The following is an 18533-nucleotide window of genomic DNA, read 5'->3' as shown; positions in this document are numbered from 1 at the left end:
TACTGCTGTCTTGCTTTGCGATTTAAGTGTCACATTTTCTTAGCTATTCATGTGTTTGTATTTTCTCCTGAAATAGATAAAAGGTGTTTCTCCTCAAATAGAAGAGAGGTGTTTTGATATCAGCATTGTACTTCGCACTTCTTTCCATCTGAATATCTGCCTTGTATCAAATAGAGGCTAAAAGTAAACACTGATTAACAGGACCAGCAATTCTAAATCTATCTGGCAATTTTGAGTATTCAAGTCATCCTTATAGTGAGTGCTATTTGAGTGACCCTTGTTCTTTTATTTACTCAATATTTTCCCTAAACCAATGGCATTTTAATAAACTTATTTTGCTTGATCTATTTCTTTTCATTAAGTATTTCTTATAATATGGAAAATCAATGTCACTTTCTGTAACTAAAGGGGACAGGAAAGAAAATGCAATGAAATCAGAATCACATTATCACATTTTAATTGTACATTATAGTCTAACAGAAACACTGAGCTTGCTATTGCTGTCACAAGAAAATTAGGAAATTTGAGAGTGGGTGAAGACAAATTAGGAAAAAAAACCTGATAGTTTGTCCTTAATGTAATTAGATGGCTGGAAATTTTAAGAATAGAATAACAATTTAGTTCTTCAATCTTTTGTTGCTATGCCTGTGTATCATGTAAAAGTATTTATGTGCACTAGAGACAGGTGTTTCAAGTTTTGGGAAATACTACATATGAATATGTTAAAAGAATACAGATATTGAAAATAATGTTACTTTGAATTTCAGTATACTTTGAAGCACTGTAGAAAGCAACTTTGGAATGGCCTGAGTGTAACTACCAACGTCATGATCTAATCTAAGAATAGGAATCCAGGTGGCACTGTCACAGTCTCTAGCACTGACTTCTAATTCTGGTGGCATCTTAGCATCATTTGAATACCATTGTCTTGGTCCAATTTTGTGGTTGTTAGGTGCCTTCCACATGCTCCCACTTCTTTCTTCAGTACCATTTGCCCTTGAACATATGCTACCTCTTGAAATGATCGAAAGTCTACTGTCTCCTAGCATATAGTGATTTTGTGTATTATTTTACTTTCTTTTGACATTTCCTGCATCTTTTAATATTTTGCCCATAGTACCTTTCTATGTAACAACACAAGACTTGAATTTTTTCTTCTGTTCTTTCATCTTGATATATAATGAATGTGTTCTTTCTTTTGGCTTTCCAAATGGGTTTTTGCACATTTCACTATAATACTTTATTTTGTTTCCTTAAGTTACCCATTGAAAATTTTTAGTCAGCTTTTTATTATTTCTTCCAAGGTCTTTAACTATTCTAAGATTAAGAGCAAGTTTCAGAGTTTCCTCTGACACCCACTTTGATCTTTTCTTTCTATCCTGTTCTTCCTTCTCGTATCATGTTCTTGATGCTATCCCACGGCACATCAAGTCTTCTGTCATTAGGAATTCAAACGAGTCAAATCTATTCATAAAATGTTCCCAAAATTCAGGTGGGCTTGACTGAGGCTTTATTTCAGTTCTCTTGGACTTGTTTTTAATTTTGTTCATCTTTAACTATAGTTTAAACAATCAATGGTCTGCTCTACAGTCACCCATTGGCCCCTTTTGACTACTTATATTGAGTTTCTCCATCTATGGAGCTTCTCCATTCCACAGATGGAATGAATTTGATTCTGTGTATTTAATCTGGCGAGTCCTTTTTAGAGTTGTTATTTATATTATTTAAAAAAGTATTTGGTGAAAAATTCTATCATTCAATTTCTAGCTTTGATTTACTCATCAATGTCATATTTTTAACTATTGTTTTTTGTTTGTTCCCAACTTTTTCACTTCAATAATTATCAATGCATCTTGATTGCATATTTGATCAGCTTCAGAGTGAAGGTGCTGGTTGAATTCTCTTTTCTTCATCACTAGATTTAGAAGTTAGTATGTAAATTTGAATAATAGTTGTATTAACCAGATATCCATGTATGCATGTAGATATTATCTTATTATAGACATCATTCTGTCTCAAGACAGACCTTGAAATATCCTTCCTGCTGATGAGCACAACATCATTGCTCTCTAATTCATCATTCGTGGCATAGATTTTCTGATCCAAAATGGCCACGGTCCGTTCATTTCAGTTCACTAAAGCCTAGGATATCGGTCTTTATGTGGTCTGTCTTTGCTTCTATGACTTCTAGTTTTTCATACATCAAAAATTCCATTTACTAATAGATATTTGCCGCTGTGTCTTCTCAGTAGTGTCTCAGTGAGTAGTCTTAGAGTACTGCCATATTTTAAAAAGCACTCCAATTATTAACTAGGGTTAGAGTTAGGGACCTCTGATTTATACTTGCATTTAACTGTTAGTGTGTACCCCACAATGCATCCTTAATGCATAATAACCATCCCACAAATGAAAAAATGCAAGGTATTTCCTCCATGGTATATTTTTGGCAGTAAATATTTACTCTTTTCTCTTTTGCATATCTTCTGTGATTAAAATTGTTCACATATTTCAATTGTCGGAAAATCTCAAGAAGTATAGACCCTATGTGTGTTCCTGCAATGAAGGAGACAGCTATTAAAACTGTACTGATTTAGTCAGTCTACTGAGTCACACTATAATTAAGTAATCACTACCTAATAATGATAAAAAGTGCAGTGTCTAAATTCTGTCCTATCATAAATTGCATTTTGTTGTATGAGGTCAACAAACCTTTGGACCTATGTCCATTTATTGCATTTTGAAAATCCTATATTAATCCAATTTAATCTGCAAATAAAGCAAATAATCTGAAGAAATTGATTATACAGAGAAGAATCTGGCATAAGGTTTGTAGGAAAACTCATTAACTACCTGAGGTAATTAGTTTATTGTGCCAACCTGGCTGATCACATATGGGGTTAATTGAAGGGCAGAGGAATTAATGGCTCAGTGAGCTTCACCTTTTAGTTCTCGGGTATCTTGCTTTGTGATGATCAGACCAGTGTGCAGCTGCCTTAGACAGATCCCTGCTTCAGCTTGCAAGGCTCACTTCCTGCAAGACATCCCTGAGGAGAAGCCACATGGACCTACCCTGATGCAGCCCTGGGTGTGGAGACCCCTGCCAGCGCTGAGGTGCTTAGACATTTACTTACTCGGCTTGCCTCCTGCAGTCAGCATCATTGCGTCTGTTTTGCTGGAGGAGGACTTTGTGGATTGGTCTTGGATATATGGGTTAATGGGTTAATGTTGGACTTGTGGGCTTGGGCAGCACTAGGTTGGAAGGTTTTCTTGATGTGTACTTAACCTTTACATAAAACTCTCTCTTATACATGAGTTTCTATGGATTTGTTTCTTTAAAATACCCAGACTAACACACTACCCATGATATAACACAATGCTGCTTGGTAAAAGCAAAGTGAACTGGAAACACCCAATAATGATAAAATAATCCAGTGGTCAGTGTCAATTACAACTCAATGTAAAGAAAACAAATATTCTCACAACTGGACCAATAGACAACATCATGAGAAATGGAGAAAAGGTTGAAGTTATCAAGAATTTTATTTTTATTTGGATTCATAGTCAACATTTATGGAAACAGCAGTCAAGAAATAAAATTTGTATCAAGTGTTAATGAACTAAGATTTGCATCAATGAAATAAGATGTCTCTTTGAGAGTAAAAGGCACCTGATCCAAACTCTAGTATTTTCAACTGCCTCTGTGCATGTGAAAATAGGACAATGAATAAGGAAGATTAAAGAAGAACTGGTTCATTTTAATTATGGTGCTGATAAAGGTGAAGGAAAGTACCATGGTTTGCCAAATCCAAACAATCAGTCTTTGAAATGGAGTAAAAATGTCCCTTACAAATGAAGATCCTTTGCTGTCATCTGAAGAACATTAGACAAGTTATCAGGAGAGACAAAGAGCTGGTAAAGGAGACCCTGTTTGGTACAATAGAAGATCAGGGGAAAAGAGGAAGGCCTTTAACTAAACGGACACAGTTGCTGCGACAATGGCTATTGTCCGACAGTGGCCGTTATTATGACAAAGTAATAATTATGAGGATAAAGACCCAGGCAGTAGTTTCTTCTGTTGTGCCTTCGGTCCTTATGAGTTGGAATCAACTCACTAGCACCTAAAGGCATGTTAATGTATAGCATTCAATACGAGGTGCCTAGATTTAATTACTGGAAACCATTTGTTAGATGGAACAACATTCCAATCAGTTCTATTCAGCAGCAAAATCCACACAAACAAGAATCCATGAATTATTATTTTATTTCTTTTTAAATACAGTAAAATGTTATAAAAACAAGGAAATAACTTGGCAATAGGCCACGTAGTAACCATTATTGATTAGAACATCAATAGCTGCTATACAGTTGATTCAAATACATGTTGATGTTACATTTAACAAAATGAAACAGCCTGATGCTGGGTCAGCCTCACAATCTTTTGCATGTTCAAGTCTATCTTTCTGGACCATCGTGCCAATTCCATGCCATTGTGATTCGCTCTTGGCCTTGTGGGCCCTACACTTTTATCAAATAGGTGACCTTGGTTTTGTTTCAAATTCTGGTGGTATACCTTCCAGCATCAGAGCAATACACAACCCACCACTGTACTACAAACTGACAGAAAGATTGAGGATTTAGGATAAAGGAATGCTTATATCCATTGGCACTTATTTTTACTGTGATATATCATAGGTATATTAATTTATATCCCATCTAGAAAGTATAGATAATTAAGATTATGGATGCATTGATTTCTATTGTTAGTCTGAGATTTAATTAATTTTTATTAAAATATATGTTAACTATCAATAAATGTTTTCAATTAAATACATTGATAGAAAGATACTGAACATGGGAGGGTATGTAACATACTCAGCTCAGTTTATTATTAGCTTAATTGTTACATTAAAAATACAGACACCAAATACGTTGTTATTGACTGGGTTTTCACTCACTGAGATCCTAATTCCAAGGCAGAACAGGACTTCTCCACAGGATTTCCAAGGCTGTCGTCTGTATCGAAGCAGAGTGCCGCCTCTCTTTCCTACAGAGCAGTTAGGGGCTTCAAACTGTAAATCTGGCTCTCAGTTGAGGGTTTTAGCCCCTTTGCTACCAATTGCTACATCTAACCGTTGACTTTGAATGAAGTCTCAGCCAGAGGGTCACTGAAGGACAGAGTAGGACTTTCCTTTAGTCTTTTCAAGACTGTAACTATCAGCCGGAGGAGACTGCATCGTCTTTCTCCGGGGGAGCATTTGCAAGTTGGAACTGCTGACCTTGCAGTTAACAGCTCAACAATGAACAAATGAACAAATGGAACCATCAGGTCTCCACAGACACATTTACACAGAAAATAAAGGATTGTTACTGAGTTTTTCCCCCCACAACCATAGTATGTTCTTAAATTTAACCCATATTCCCATTGCTTGACTTGCTTTTTGAAAACTACTTACAGTAGGTAGCTTGTGCCTTGAAAATGGCCAGGAATTGTGCAGAGTGATTGAAAATGAAATGAGTAAAGATGGAAATAATCCTTGCTTTAATGGTCAAATGTATTACTGCTAGCTCTTGTGAATAAATTTGATTTCTTAATGCTATTTTTAAAAATTACCGTATAAAAAATACCTAAAACACAAGTATGGTCTGATGAATTATCATCAATGGAAAGGAACATATATGTAGAAACCAACCAAGACAAGAAATAATTATGGCCAACTTCCCTAGAAATATCTTCTTGTCTTCCTCTTAATTTCCATCTTCTCTCTTTCCCCTCAAACTAACTGACCTATAAAAGTGTAGATGAAATTTCTTGTTGTCTAATTTTATTTTTTTAAAGTACATACTACAGTCTCTCCTTATTTATCCACCTGAAAATGGATAATAACTATAAGAGGTTACAAAATGGAAGATGGTTACATCATTAGATAACTGCCAAACTACTGAGAATATGACCTAGTCTTACACTTTCATTGAGAGTCATCATTTGTGTGGCCTGGTAGCTCAGCACTCCCTACCACCAAACATATGTCATTAATTCACATGAAGTTGAAACTAAAGAAAATTCAAGCAAGTCCAATAACGTCAAAATACAACCTTGAGTACATCCTACCTGAATTTACACACCATTTGTACAACAGATTTGACTCACTGGACAGTAGTGAAAGGACATTGTATGAGTTTGAGGATGACATCACGAACATCATACCCGAAGAAATCTAAAGGTCATTAAAAATGCTGGGAAGAAATAAAAGACAAAAGTCCACATCAGCACAGATTCTGAAACTTGTTCTTTAGAAAGCAAAGTGAATGGAAGACATGCCGATAGAAAAAGCTGAACAGAAAATGTCAAAGGCAGCCCCCAAAGATAAAGCCTTATGGTGAAATGTACTAAGACCTGCTGTTAGAAACCAAAAGAGAACGCTCTGCTCAGTATGTCTCAAGATGAAAGCACTGAAGGGGGAAAAAGGCAAGCCTCCAAGTTTAATATTGGAGGATTTCTCGGGTAAAATATTGAACTACACATGAAACCTCAAAAAAAGATTGAAAGAATCCACAGAGGAATACGCTGTTCCAAAGACAACTTCTCAGTATCTGCAACTTCAAGATGAAGTATATGATAAAGATTAAATGATATTGAAGGAGAAAGTCTAAACTGCATTGAAGCCTTTAGTGAAAACAAGGCTCCAGGAATTGATTGAATATCAATTAAACTGTTTCAACAAACTGGTGAAACAATGGAAGTACTCACTCTTATGTCAAGGAGTTTGGAAGACAGCTACCTGGCCAACTGACTGGGAAAAGAACCATATTTGCGTCGACTGCCAAGAGAGGTGACCCAACAGAATGTGGAACTTATGGCACACCATCATTACAATTCAAATAAAGTATTTCTGAGGATAATTTTACAATAATTCTAGGATACTTTGGCAAAGGGCTGCTAGAATTCTCAGGAAAGACTAGCCCTGACAAGGACATTAGACTTGGTAATCTAGAGAATCAGCGGAAAAGAAGACCCTCAACAAGACAGATGGACACAGTGGCTGCAACAATTGGCTCAAAAGCGACCAAACAAACAAAAAACAAAACCAAACAACAACTATTGTGAAGATTGCTAGGACAAGGTAGGATTCCTTTTTGTTACAAATAGGGTTGTTATGAGCTGGAGTTGAGCTGCTATCTAACACCAACAACAGTCTTAGAGCTGGGTTTTGATTATAGATCATATTCGGCCTAATGAGATTTGCTTGGATATTTTAGGAAATTTTCCAATGTCAGGAAGTGTTGTCTTCAGCATCTAGTGAAAACAACTTCAGCTATCTTTTCTTTGAAGCCGACATGGAAAATAAAAGAGAAAGACAGAAGAGCTTTTAATACAAAATTGACATGGTAGGCCAAATACGCTGAAATTTATTCTCAATTAGGCTCTGTAATTATATGCGGACCAATGTATGAACTTTACTGTGAATGTTTTGATGCAATTGATAAAATTTATTTTAGTGAATAAAACTCCCAGAGACATATCTACTATTGGCCATTAATGACCAATAATAAACCATTTATATTTTACATATTGGAACGCATATTAACATACTTACCTAGAGCTAGTAACCCAATACCGAAAAGTAAAAAAAAAGAAGTAGGTATGAGATACAGAAGTTAACTTTAAGGAGGAATATTCACCATCAGGGAGCTTTACTTCCTTGTCTTAATCCCATGCTCTTTGCATATGTGTCCCCTCATGAATCAAACACTGCATGCCTTAGATGATTTTCTGTCCACTCGTGGTTTTATGAAAGTGCAGGGGTGGCGTCTAACCTAACAAGCAAACCACACACAGCTTAATGAAGCCTCACTCCTTGGAGGTGAGGTTTTATAAACAAGGAACCTGAGAACCCCCCTCTCTCTGTGCCACTTCTGCTATCCTCCTCACTGGGACTTCACTGGGACCCTTGGCCTGCCTCCAGGGGTGGCCCCACATGGGTGACCTAACCCTAAGAGCTTTCAGTATCCGGGCGCATTTCCAGAGACTTTGGATCCTTCGGACTCTGCCTCTACGATCTACGGGCTTCCGGGTTCACTACTCTGCATCACTGAGCCGGCGACTATCGGATCCACAGATTGGGCTAGGGTGCCTTATGGATGTCAAGTTGCTGCTTAATATAAAGTTTTTTTATTGTATAAATGAGTGTCACTGGTTTTGTTCACAGTTCACTTACATGTCCTTTCTGAAAGGTACATAATCCCACATATCACTTGAAGGCCCGACATGAAAGAAAAAGCTCCTGTTTACTGACCACCCATGTCTTTGAAGGGGTCCCAATCCTGGATAGTCAAAAGTCGATGTCTGTAGTCTATTATGGGTTTCTTAAACAATGGCTGTTTGTCTGCCTACCTTTTCCTACACTTTCAATCAAATCTACATTTTGCAATAGTTGTAGAGAACTCTTTAAAATAAACACTTTCTTCATATATATATTCCTACCCACCACAATTTACACTGATTTTCAATTTTAAGAAGTGTGTCAACAAAGCAAGTTATGACATCCATTAAGTTCAATTGCAAAGTTTGCTTTTGTTTTTCAGTCCAGAGATCAAATCATTTGTATTTACACTCGTGAATTTATGAGATATGAACATTATTAACATTGTGCTAATGGGACCATCTCTTATTAGGAACAGGCTTAAAATAATTGATAGTCTCAAGGGGAAGTGAGTAGGAGCAATCTTTTACAGTGGATCATCTTAATTCTTGATGATTGTCCAGTAAGAGATTTTTTCTGGCTTCAATTCCCTTGTCAAAGCCATGTTCCATCACTGTTCAACATGTTGGCTTTGGCAACTCAAGTAAGTAAGAGCAAATATGATCATGCCACATTATCTGTAAGATGGGAATAATTATAGCAATATCTATATTTCAACAGATAATATGTGTGAAAAATTTTAAGTTATTCCACAAATGTAATCATGACTAGGAATAAACACTATTTGTTGTAGATATTGCTATTTTCTGAGGAAACAGCCAATATTTTGTTTCCCCAATTATTCATTATTCCTGTTCACCAGAGCTTATAGCTTAATAATGGAGACATTCAATGAGAAAATCAATAATTATTCATTGTGATGAATGCTATGAAACCGTCAAGGAACTGGCTAGAACATGAAAACAATGGCATGTAGGAAATGTGACTAAGAGAATCAAGGATAGTTTCCATGGGAGGTGATGTCTCTGTTGAAACTTAAAAGATAAGAATATGCTATGCCTAGAATTGGACTGGTTATGGGGTAGAGAATTGGTTAAAGACAGATATGTGCAACTCTAGGAATTCAGCCTGCTTCAATGTACTTCACAAACTCTTAGTTTACATAATACTCTAAGGAACAGGAAATTGCTGTGTTTAAAGACGTGTTTGGTCCATGGGATCAACATATGTTCCTACCATCTCTCTGGAATTTCACTAGCTTGCCAGGGATCTCTATGAGTGTAGTAAAAGAAAGGAATAGAAATTTATGAAATACAAGCAGTGGTGATTTATAAGAGACCTAACAATAGCAGAGCAAAAAATACAATGCATGAGGATATTTAATAAAAATGATTCAAAGGGTTAATTTAGATGGTATATATATCTAGGGAAATTAATTTTAACATATAAAACACCCTACAATTAATTAAAAGGGTGGACCAAAATATGTGTGAAACTGGCATTAAATAGAATAAAATACTACCTAAAATTTAAAAAATATACCAAGAGGTAAATGGGTTTTGGTTTAGTTTTTATATTGAACTAGCCATCTACCAAGCTTAGAGAAAGAAAAATAACATTCTAGTTCAATAATGTCAACCATTAGTGATTGGCAGAAAAAAACTAGATGAAAAGACACATGCTTTCATTTCTTAATCAAATGTTTGCTATTACACTAAGCCAAGAAGGGATGAATGTGTATCCCCCTACCCTCCAGAGAGTTAGAGCGCTATTAAATCTATGGAAGTCTAAAATATAAGGGTTAAATTTAAGTTTCTATACACTGTATAATTTTGCTTCACAGTTGTAAGCATCTAAAATATGTGCCAAAATCAAAATATTTAGAACATTTTTTATCAACTATGAACAAACCTTCAATTGAACAAAGTTTATTCACTATTTGTCTTGTTTCCATAGCCACTCTTTTATAAATATAATTGTTTGTTTCTAAATTACAAACATGAAAAAACCTCATTACAGAAATATGAACTGGGTATTCTAATTAGAAAGAGGCAAATCAAAATAAAAATCCGTTATGAAATAGAGATTTAGATTTAGATCCAAGACAAATCAGGGAACCCAATCAAACACAACACACACACACACACACACACACACACACACACACACACACACCTAAATTGGCCTAAACATGCTGTAAGTGAAATCATCAAATAATATGCATATTGATTATGCAAATATTTTATTAAAATAAAATTTTTGATTCAAATAATGGTGTGTGCTAGAATTCAATACATCTAGGAGGTTCCTATGAGATGCTTCTCATACCAATCTATCATTTCAACAATTTTTAAAGTTCACAGATGAAAAATTCACAATTTTTTTCTTGCACTCTCATAAATTATCACTCATTATCTAAATAATTAAAAATAATTAAAGTTAATTAAAATTTTTCATTACCCTTATTTCTATTTTTGTGGCTTTAATTATTATTGTTATTATTTTAAGCCAAAAGGAAAATGGATTAATAATTTCTAAAGTTTATAAATTCAGACAGACACCTTTAACCAGAAGTTCCAAGTTTATGTTTGGTGTCACACCACTCAACAGCTGACTCATTTTCTTGAACCTTCCTTAATCCGCTCCTGCCAGGCATTCCCATGGATCACCCAATTCCATTGCTGTCTACTTTGATAGATGGGCATCGTGAATACATGACTACTGCCATTGTGAGGGTTCTTGACTGAAGAATTCAAGAGAAATACGTAACAATGAATGAGATTTTTAAAATTTTGTTTTGTATTTTTTAAAAATTTATTTTGTGTTTTTAGACAACTCTGGAAACCATCCCAGATTATGTTTCAGCCTCTTTAATTTAGATCTCAGCTGGGAAGACTTCAGAATAAAACCTTCATTTATTTATAATGTAAGGGTTCATTAGTTTTCTTCCTGGGAAACATCTGTTTTTAGTTCTTCTCGACCCATATTGGACACAGGCCTAGAAGCCGTTTCTATGGAGTCAGGATTTAGCAACATGGTTGGAGCTTTTGTCATAAGTCTAGCTATGGTCACTTTCTAACAATAATTATAATGGACCTATTTTCAGGGCTATGTGTCAGGCATTATGATAATCACTTATTAAAGATGATCTGAACATTACACAAACAATGGGACATAAGTACCATTATTATGCATATGTCTGCAATGAGGATAAAAATGAGGATTTTGAAACGTATCAAGGTTAAATAACTTGCATGTGAAACATTAGGTGGCAATACAATACACAAGTCTAGAAGTAGATCTAGATAATAATCTCAGTTACAGTCTCAACTTCAATACTTTGTATTACCTGACACAGAAAATGGTCTGTGTTAAACCTTTTTTTATATGAAATAATTTTATCCTTTCTAACATCTACTATGTATTGAATTTTGGCATGTACTATGTATTGAGTCTCCATCACCTGTCATTTTTCCTACTGTGATGGCTAATGTGTTGATGTGATGTTGAAAGCTACATCACTGGTAATTCAGATACCAGCAAGTTCACTGAAAGTGGATAGGTTAGAGCAGTGCTTCCAAACTAAGAAAAATTATGAAGAAGGAATAGATTGTCTACTTCAGCAGAATTAGCCAATGAAAACTGATGGATAACCTTTAAGCATGGTCAGATATTGAACGCCTAATGACAGAGGCAGAACATTGTCAGAAATTGTGCCAGAACATGACCCCCTCAGGTTAGAAGGCATTTAAAATATGCCTTATTAAGCACTGCCTTTTCAAAATAGAGTAGACAATAATGAATGAAGTAATGCACATGGGAGTAAAGCCTTCAGCATCTTCATTTTCCGACCAGGCACATTTCAAAATGATAAGAATCAGCTGCAAAAATCAACTGATAATCAGAATTGGAATATATAGTAATTAATATATTTAATATTAGAGAACTGGCAGTCATCAAAAATGAAAAATAATACAAAAAGATTTATATCCTAGGAGTAATCAAGCTGAAATGGATTAGTACTGGCCAATTTGAATCAGAAAATCATACAGTTTACTATGCTGGGAAAGACTAAACCAAGAGGAATGGTGCTGCATTTATCATCAAACAGTGCATTTCGAGATTTAGCTTGAAGTACAATGTTGTCTGTGATAGGATTATATCTATGTATATTCAAGGAAATCCAATCAATGCAACCATTATTCAAATGTATGCACCAGCCACTAAAACTGTTGCTGGAGAAATTGAACATTCTATCAATGTCTTCAATCAGAAATTGATCAAACATGCAATCAAAATGCATCCATAATTATTGGTGATTGGAATGTAAATGTTGAAAATTAAGAGGTTGTTAATAAGCCTTCCTCCAATCCTGATGCCACATTATTCTTCACATACTCCAGGTACTTGACGATATTCTCAGCATACAGATTGAATACATATGGTGAGAGGCTACAACCCTGTGGTACACCTTTCCCAGTTTTAAACAATGCAGCATTCCTTTGTTCCTTTTCCACAACTGCTTCTTGATCCAAGTACAAGTTCCACTGGAACACAATGTAGTGTTCTGGAATGTCTTCTCAAAGTTATCCAGTTTGTTATAATTCATGATGCAGAATGCCTTGGCAGAGTCAAGCCCATAGGATCTTTCAGTGTTGCATTTCGGGGCTTGAATTTTTTCTTGAATTCCCTCAGTTTCAGATATGTGGAGTATGTCTTCCTTTGTGGGTTTCTAACTAGATCTTTGCACATTTCATTACAATATTTGCCTTTGTCTTCTCAAGCTGCCCTTTGAATTTTTCTGTTAAGCTCTTTTATTTCAACATTTCGTCCATTTGCCTGAGCTACTCTACGATTAAGAGGAAGTTTCAGAGTTTCTTCTGGTTTCTACCTTGATTTGTTGTTGTTGTTGTTGTTGTTGTTATTTCCCGTTTTTAATTACCTTTTGCCTTTATCATGATGATATTCTTGATGTCCTCCCATAATGATGTCCTCTCATTTCTGTTATCATTAGTGTTCAATGCATTAAATCTGCTCCTGAGATGTTTTCAAAATTTAAATATGATAGACTCAAAGTCACAGTTGGGCTCTCTGGAACTTGTTTAATTTCCCTCAATTTCAACATAACTTTACTTATGAGAACTTGATGGTCAATTCCACAGTCATCCCATGGCCTGGTTTTAGCTGCTGATCTTGAACTTTTCCATTATCTTTTCTCATAGATGTAGTCAATTTCTTTTCTGTTATTCTATCTGAAGAAGTCCATGTATATATTTTCCATTTGTGTTGTTGATAAAATGCATTTCCTGTAAACAAGTCATTGGCATTGCAAAAATTGCTATCATCTACCTATAGCTTACTGTGCTTTCAAAAGAAAATGGAAAGAATACACAGAGTCACTACCAAAAGAACTTTTTGGCATTTCACCATTTCAGGAGGCAGCATGTGAAAGAACTAATGGCACTGAAGGAAAAGAAGTTCCAACTGCACTGAAAGCAATAGTCAAAAACAAAGCTCCTGGAAGTTATGGAATACCAATTGAAATGTATCAAAAAAGCTAATGAAGCACTGGAAGCACTCACTTGCCTATACCAGGAAATTTGGAAGACAACTACTTGGCCAACTGATCAGAAGAGATCCTTATTTGTAACCATTCCAAAGAAAGGTGACCCAAAAGAATGCTCAAACGATGGAAGACTATAATTAATATTGCATGCAAATAATTTTTTGCTGAAGATCATCAAACAATTGTTGCAGCATTACACGGAGCTGCTAGAGCTTCAGCCTAGATTCAGAAGAGGATGTAGAAGAAAGGCTATCATTGTTGATGTCAAATGGATCTGGACTCAAATTGGAGAATACTAGAAAGATGCTTACTTGTTTTTTATTGACTATGACAGTCAATAGAATGTGTGAATCATAACCAACTATGGACAACCTTGAGAAAAATGGGAATTCCAGAACACTTTGTGGAGCTCATGTGGAACTTTTACGTGGATTAAGATGCAGCTGTGAAAACAGAAGTAGGGAATACTGCGTAGTTTACTATATGAAAAGGTGTGTGTCAGGGTTACACCCTTTCACCACACTTATACAATCTCTGTGGTGAGCAAATAATTAGAAAAGCTGGTTGATATAGAGAAGAATACGGCATCAAGTTTGGAGGAAGACTTATTGGCAACCTTTGATATGCGCATGACACGTTTGCTAGCTGAAAGCCAGGAGAACGCGAAACACGGATGAAGATCGGGATTTGCAGCCTTCACTATGGTTCATGCCTTATTGTAAAGAAGACCAAAACATGCACAACTGGACGAGCAGGTAATGTCATGCATGATACATAGAGGAAAGATGGACATTATCGAGGACTTTGTCTTGCTTGGATCCACAATCAATGCTCATGAGTATGGCAGTCAAGAGATCAAATAATGCATTGCACTGGGGAAATCTGCCCCACAGGCCCTCTTCAAAGGATTGAAAAGCAAGGGAATTACTTTGAGGACTAAAGCACACCTGAACCAGGTATCTTATGTTCAATTGTCAGGTCTGCATGTGAAACTTGGACAATGAATAAGGAAGAGCAAAGAAGAATCAACACGTTTAAGTTATGGTGCTGGTGACAAATATTGGAAGCATATGTAATGCCAAAAGAACAAACCAATCTCTTTGAAGAAGTGCAGCCTGATTAGAGGGCTTGGATGAAAAGATTTGCCTTATATACTTTGGACCTGTTCTCAGAGAGCCAATTCCTGGAAAAAGAAAAGCATGATTTCTATAATAGAGGAGGAAAAAAACAAACAAACAAAAACCCGCAACAAGATTTTTTGATTCGCTGGCTGTAACAATTGGCTCAAACCTATGTACATTAGGGTTGCGTGTTGTTCTATTGTACATAGGATTTCTATGAGTTGAACCCAATTAAAAGACACCTAAGGGATGCAACATGTATTGACTTTTAGAAATTCTGTGGTATACTTATAGAAGGTAATGTTCCTTATTTTTTTTTTTCATGCAGGGTATGTTCCAACCAGTCAGCTTAATTTGGTCTGCTAAGTAACAGTAATAACAGTAATACGACTCCATAGCATTTGGATCCTTTAGTTCTCAGTATGAGAACGTGCCAAAAAAGAAACTAGACAATTAAATACATACCATCTTCAGGGAAGAAACTTTAATAGGATGTGTGTATGTGAAAAAAAATGAAGGAAAGAAATATAAATGTAAATGAAGACACAGGAGCACAAGCAGAGAGAACAGCATTTTTGAACAGCATTGCATTGCAGAGAATTATTTAATATGGCTCTTATAGTCATTATTAGTCCTACAAAAATAATTTTTAAAATTTCCCCAATGGGACTAGGGAAGAATCACATAGATTATTTAATTCTGTTTTGAGTACTTTTTATAGAGTTAATTGAGATTGTCTTGCTTCTGGACATAAGATAAACCTTTCCAGAATCAGAAAGGGAGAATCTCACCCAAGAAAGAAGAGCCAGAGTGGAGCAAACTCAATAATTAAGGGGGCAGGTGTAGTCTCAGAGAAAAAACAGAGGAGGAAAGAGGAAGGGCAGCAGCTTAACGAAGAACCCAAGTATAAGACAGAAAGGTAGAGATCACAGTTTCTGGATCAAGTAAAGGTGATTACCTTCTGGCTGGAGTCTGACTTATGGCATGGAATGCCACCAGGCACTTCACTGGGGAACCGAGTTTGCTGACCCAATAAGCTAGAACTGAGAGCCTTCGGTTGAGATTTATGGTAGAGTGGTGTGCTCTTTGAGCATTTATCGGCAACACTAAAAGAGCTTTGTAACTTTCCCTGAGTAGGCTGAAGAACCAGCCGGAGAAAGGTTTGCTTGCAAACAAAGGAGGAAATAAGCAACCCTGCCTAAAAAAGTTCATCCTGAGTAATAAGTCCTGTTCCTGAGAGTATGGTCTATGAGCTCTGTGTGGCCATTGTAAGGATTTATTAAACCTGAGGGAGAATTGGTAAGGAAGGTTAGCAGTTGGAGGCAAGCTGACTCCTGTCTCCTAGGAAACGGCCTTGGGTAGCTGATGCTAATGATGGTGGCCCTTCTCTCCCCCCTGGTGAAGTCACCAAAGGTCAAATGCCTTCCCCTTGTCCTGTTTTTCACAGGCACTGCAGCATAAGCAAGTAAGCCACTGTAAAATTCCACTATGATGGTAACTAAAGGGCTAACTAATGCTTTCCTCTTAGAATTTGTAGGAGGGGCATGAAGTTATTGTTTCCCAGAGAGTTGTATCTTGTTTATAAATTTGTTTATTTTAATATGTTGGTCCATATTAGAGTTTCACAGTGTTCTGAATGAATGAATTGAGGGATTTCCCTGGCAGCAAAGGGGGTTTCTGTCACTTCACTAACGAGGTTTCTCCCTGCGAGCTGGCTGATGCTTTTCTGCTCTCGTCATATTGTTTATGATTACTCTATAAATGCTCCATTTGTTTTTAGCTCCTTTGCTAAATGAAGGGCAAAACGCAAGGCACTAGTTTTGTTAGTTTTTTTTTTGCATTTGTGCAACAAATTTTTTTAATGTTTCATATTTGTGAAACTTTAAATGATTTTTTTAAAAAGAAGGAGCTGTGTAATTGTCCAATAAAAGTATCCACGGTAGTGATTACTTTTAAAACTTCATAATCTATTCTTGTTTTTAAAACCTTTTTCTGCCACATGTATACAAGCATGCATGTCTCTATATCTATTTTTCATATATCTGTATCTCTGACTTGATACCTGACTATTATAAAAAGGCGATTATTCTCATTTGATACGATATATATTTAGGTTAATTTGCCAATGATTCAATATCTAAAAAAATATATTCTATATCATATATTTAGAAAATATGCTAAGATGATTTTATATCTGGAAAAATCCATTTTGTTCAATATATTTAAGAGGAAAGAAAGCTGGGCACAAGGTGGTAAAATTTATATTTTAAGTGTGCATTTTTATAATTCACAATAAACCAGAGAAGTAACCAATATCCTAAGTACTGATAAAAATGAACATGGTAGCATTGTAAGAGTTTACATGAAGTCTAGATTTAGAGAAGGTAATCATCTTATGAAGGGCGTGGTAGAACTCAAGGTATAGGAAAAGGCATGTAGAAATAATGGAATCCTATTCATCTTTCCCAAACATCCTGCATTTCCTGACAAATTTTAGAGGATTCCCTGAGAGATTTGAGCATATAAAAGAGAAGCAAAGGGTTTAATATGGCTTTTGATCAATAAAAAATAGATAATTATGTTTCATTGATTATAGTACATGAACCGTTAGTATAAGCTTACCAGCTTAGGAACCTCTGCTTTAATAAAGGGTAGTTTAAGGACTACAACTACATTTTTCTTCATAGCACCAGGTTCTTAACAACCAAAGATAAATGAACCATCTTTTTCTTCAGTGCAAATGAGGAGAAAACACACACACACACACACACACACCCTGAGGGAAGAAATGGCAGCAAGACCGAGCTCTCTTTAGTACTTTAATTGAGAAGGGAGAAGCAGTCTGGCGGTTTGTGGGAGTGAATCTAATTATCAGTCTCTTACTTTCATTAATAGGTTGGAACAAGTTAACTTCTCAAAGAAGAAAGAATTAGACATTATTCTTGGATTCTTAAAGAAGTTCTGATGATTTAAGTATTATTTTTATAAGTCCATAATGAAGCGGAGAAGGTGGGCAGTAAGAAAATCGAGTATGGAAACAGCAATAATAATTGGTAGAACATAGTGCATAGAGATGTCAAAGAAAAGCCTTTGGGTAACTGGAGAAGCGAATATGAATAAGTTTTCATCTCTATATGTAAATTTTTATTAGTATAATGTTCTTGAGGTGAAGTTCTCAAGGTTTTATTTCCTCATATACCTGTTTCATTTCCACTTTTCACCAATCAGCCATGGGGAAAAACTAACTTGTAGCCTAAGTGTTTTTTCATCAAAATTTGTCTTTACAGTCTCACTAGCCAAAAATCTGATGATGACTATGAAGATTATGCTTCTAATAAAACATGGGTCTTGACTCCAAAAGTTCCTGAGGGTGATGTCACTGTCATCTTAAACAACCTGCTGGAAGGATATGACAATAAACTTCGACCTGACATAGGAGGTACGTTAAGAGCTGCTGTGGTGTGATGTAGCCGGGAGCACATGCCCTTCCTACTAGAGACATTCATCACCATGTTTCAAAGGCCAGAAAGATTGGAATGATACTTTCCTTAGACTTTGGATGCTAACCACAAGTTCAACAGTTTGATATCATCAGACACTTCACAGGAGAAAGATGAGAGTTTCTCCCCCACCCCACCACCCCGG

General features: G+C 35.9%; 1 protein-coding gene across 2 annotated transcripts in view; it reads left to right on the top strand.

Annotated features, from left to right (window-relative positions):
* Positions 1 to 18533, top strand: part of GABRG2 (gamma-aminobutyric acid type A receptor subunit gamma2) — a 155728-nt gene that overhangs the window by 18919 nt on the left and 118276 nt on the right. For both annotated transcript variants that reach the window (XM_004696770.2, XM_004696769.2), the window contains exon 2: positions 18176 to 18327. In XM_004696770.2, coding sequence (XP_004696827.1) covers positions 18176 to 18327 — 152 coding nt within the window. The remainder of the gene's footprint in view (positions 1 to 18175; positions 18328 to 18533) is intronic.

Source organism: Echinops telfairi, unplaced genomic scaffold (genome assembly GCF_000313985.2).
Source record: "Echinops telfairi isolate 266 unplaced genomic scaffold, ASM31398v2 ScPeMD7_7469;HRSCAF=8507_0, whole genome shotgun sequence".
NCBI lineage: Eukaryota > Metazoa > Chordata > Mammalia > Afrosoricida > Tenrecidae > Echinops > Echinops telfairi.
This window is presented reverse-complemented; position numbering and strand designations above follow the sequence as displayed.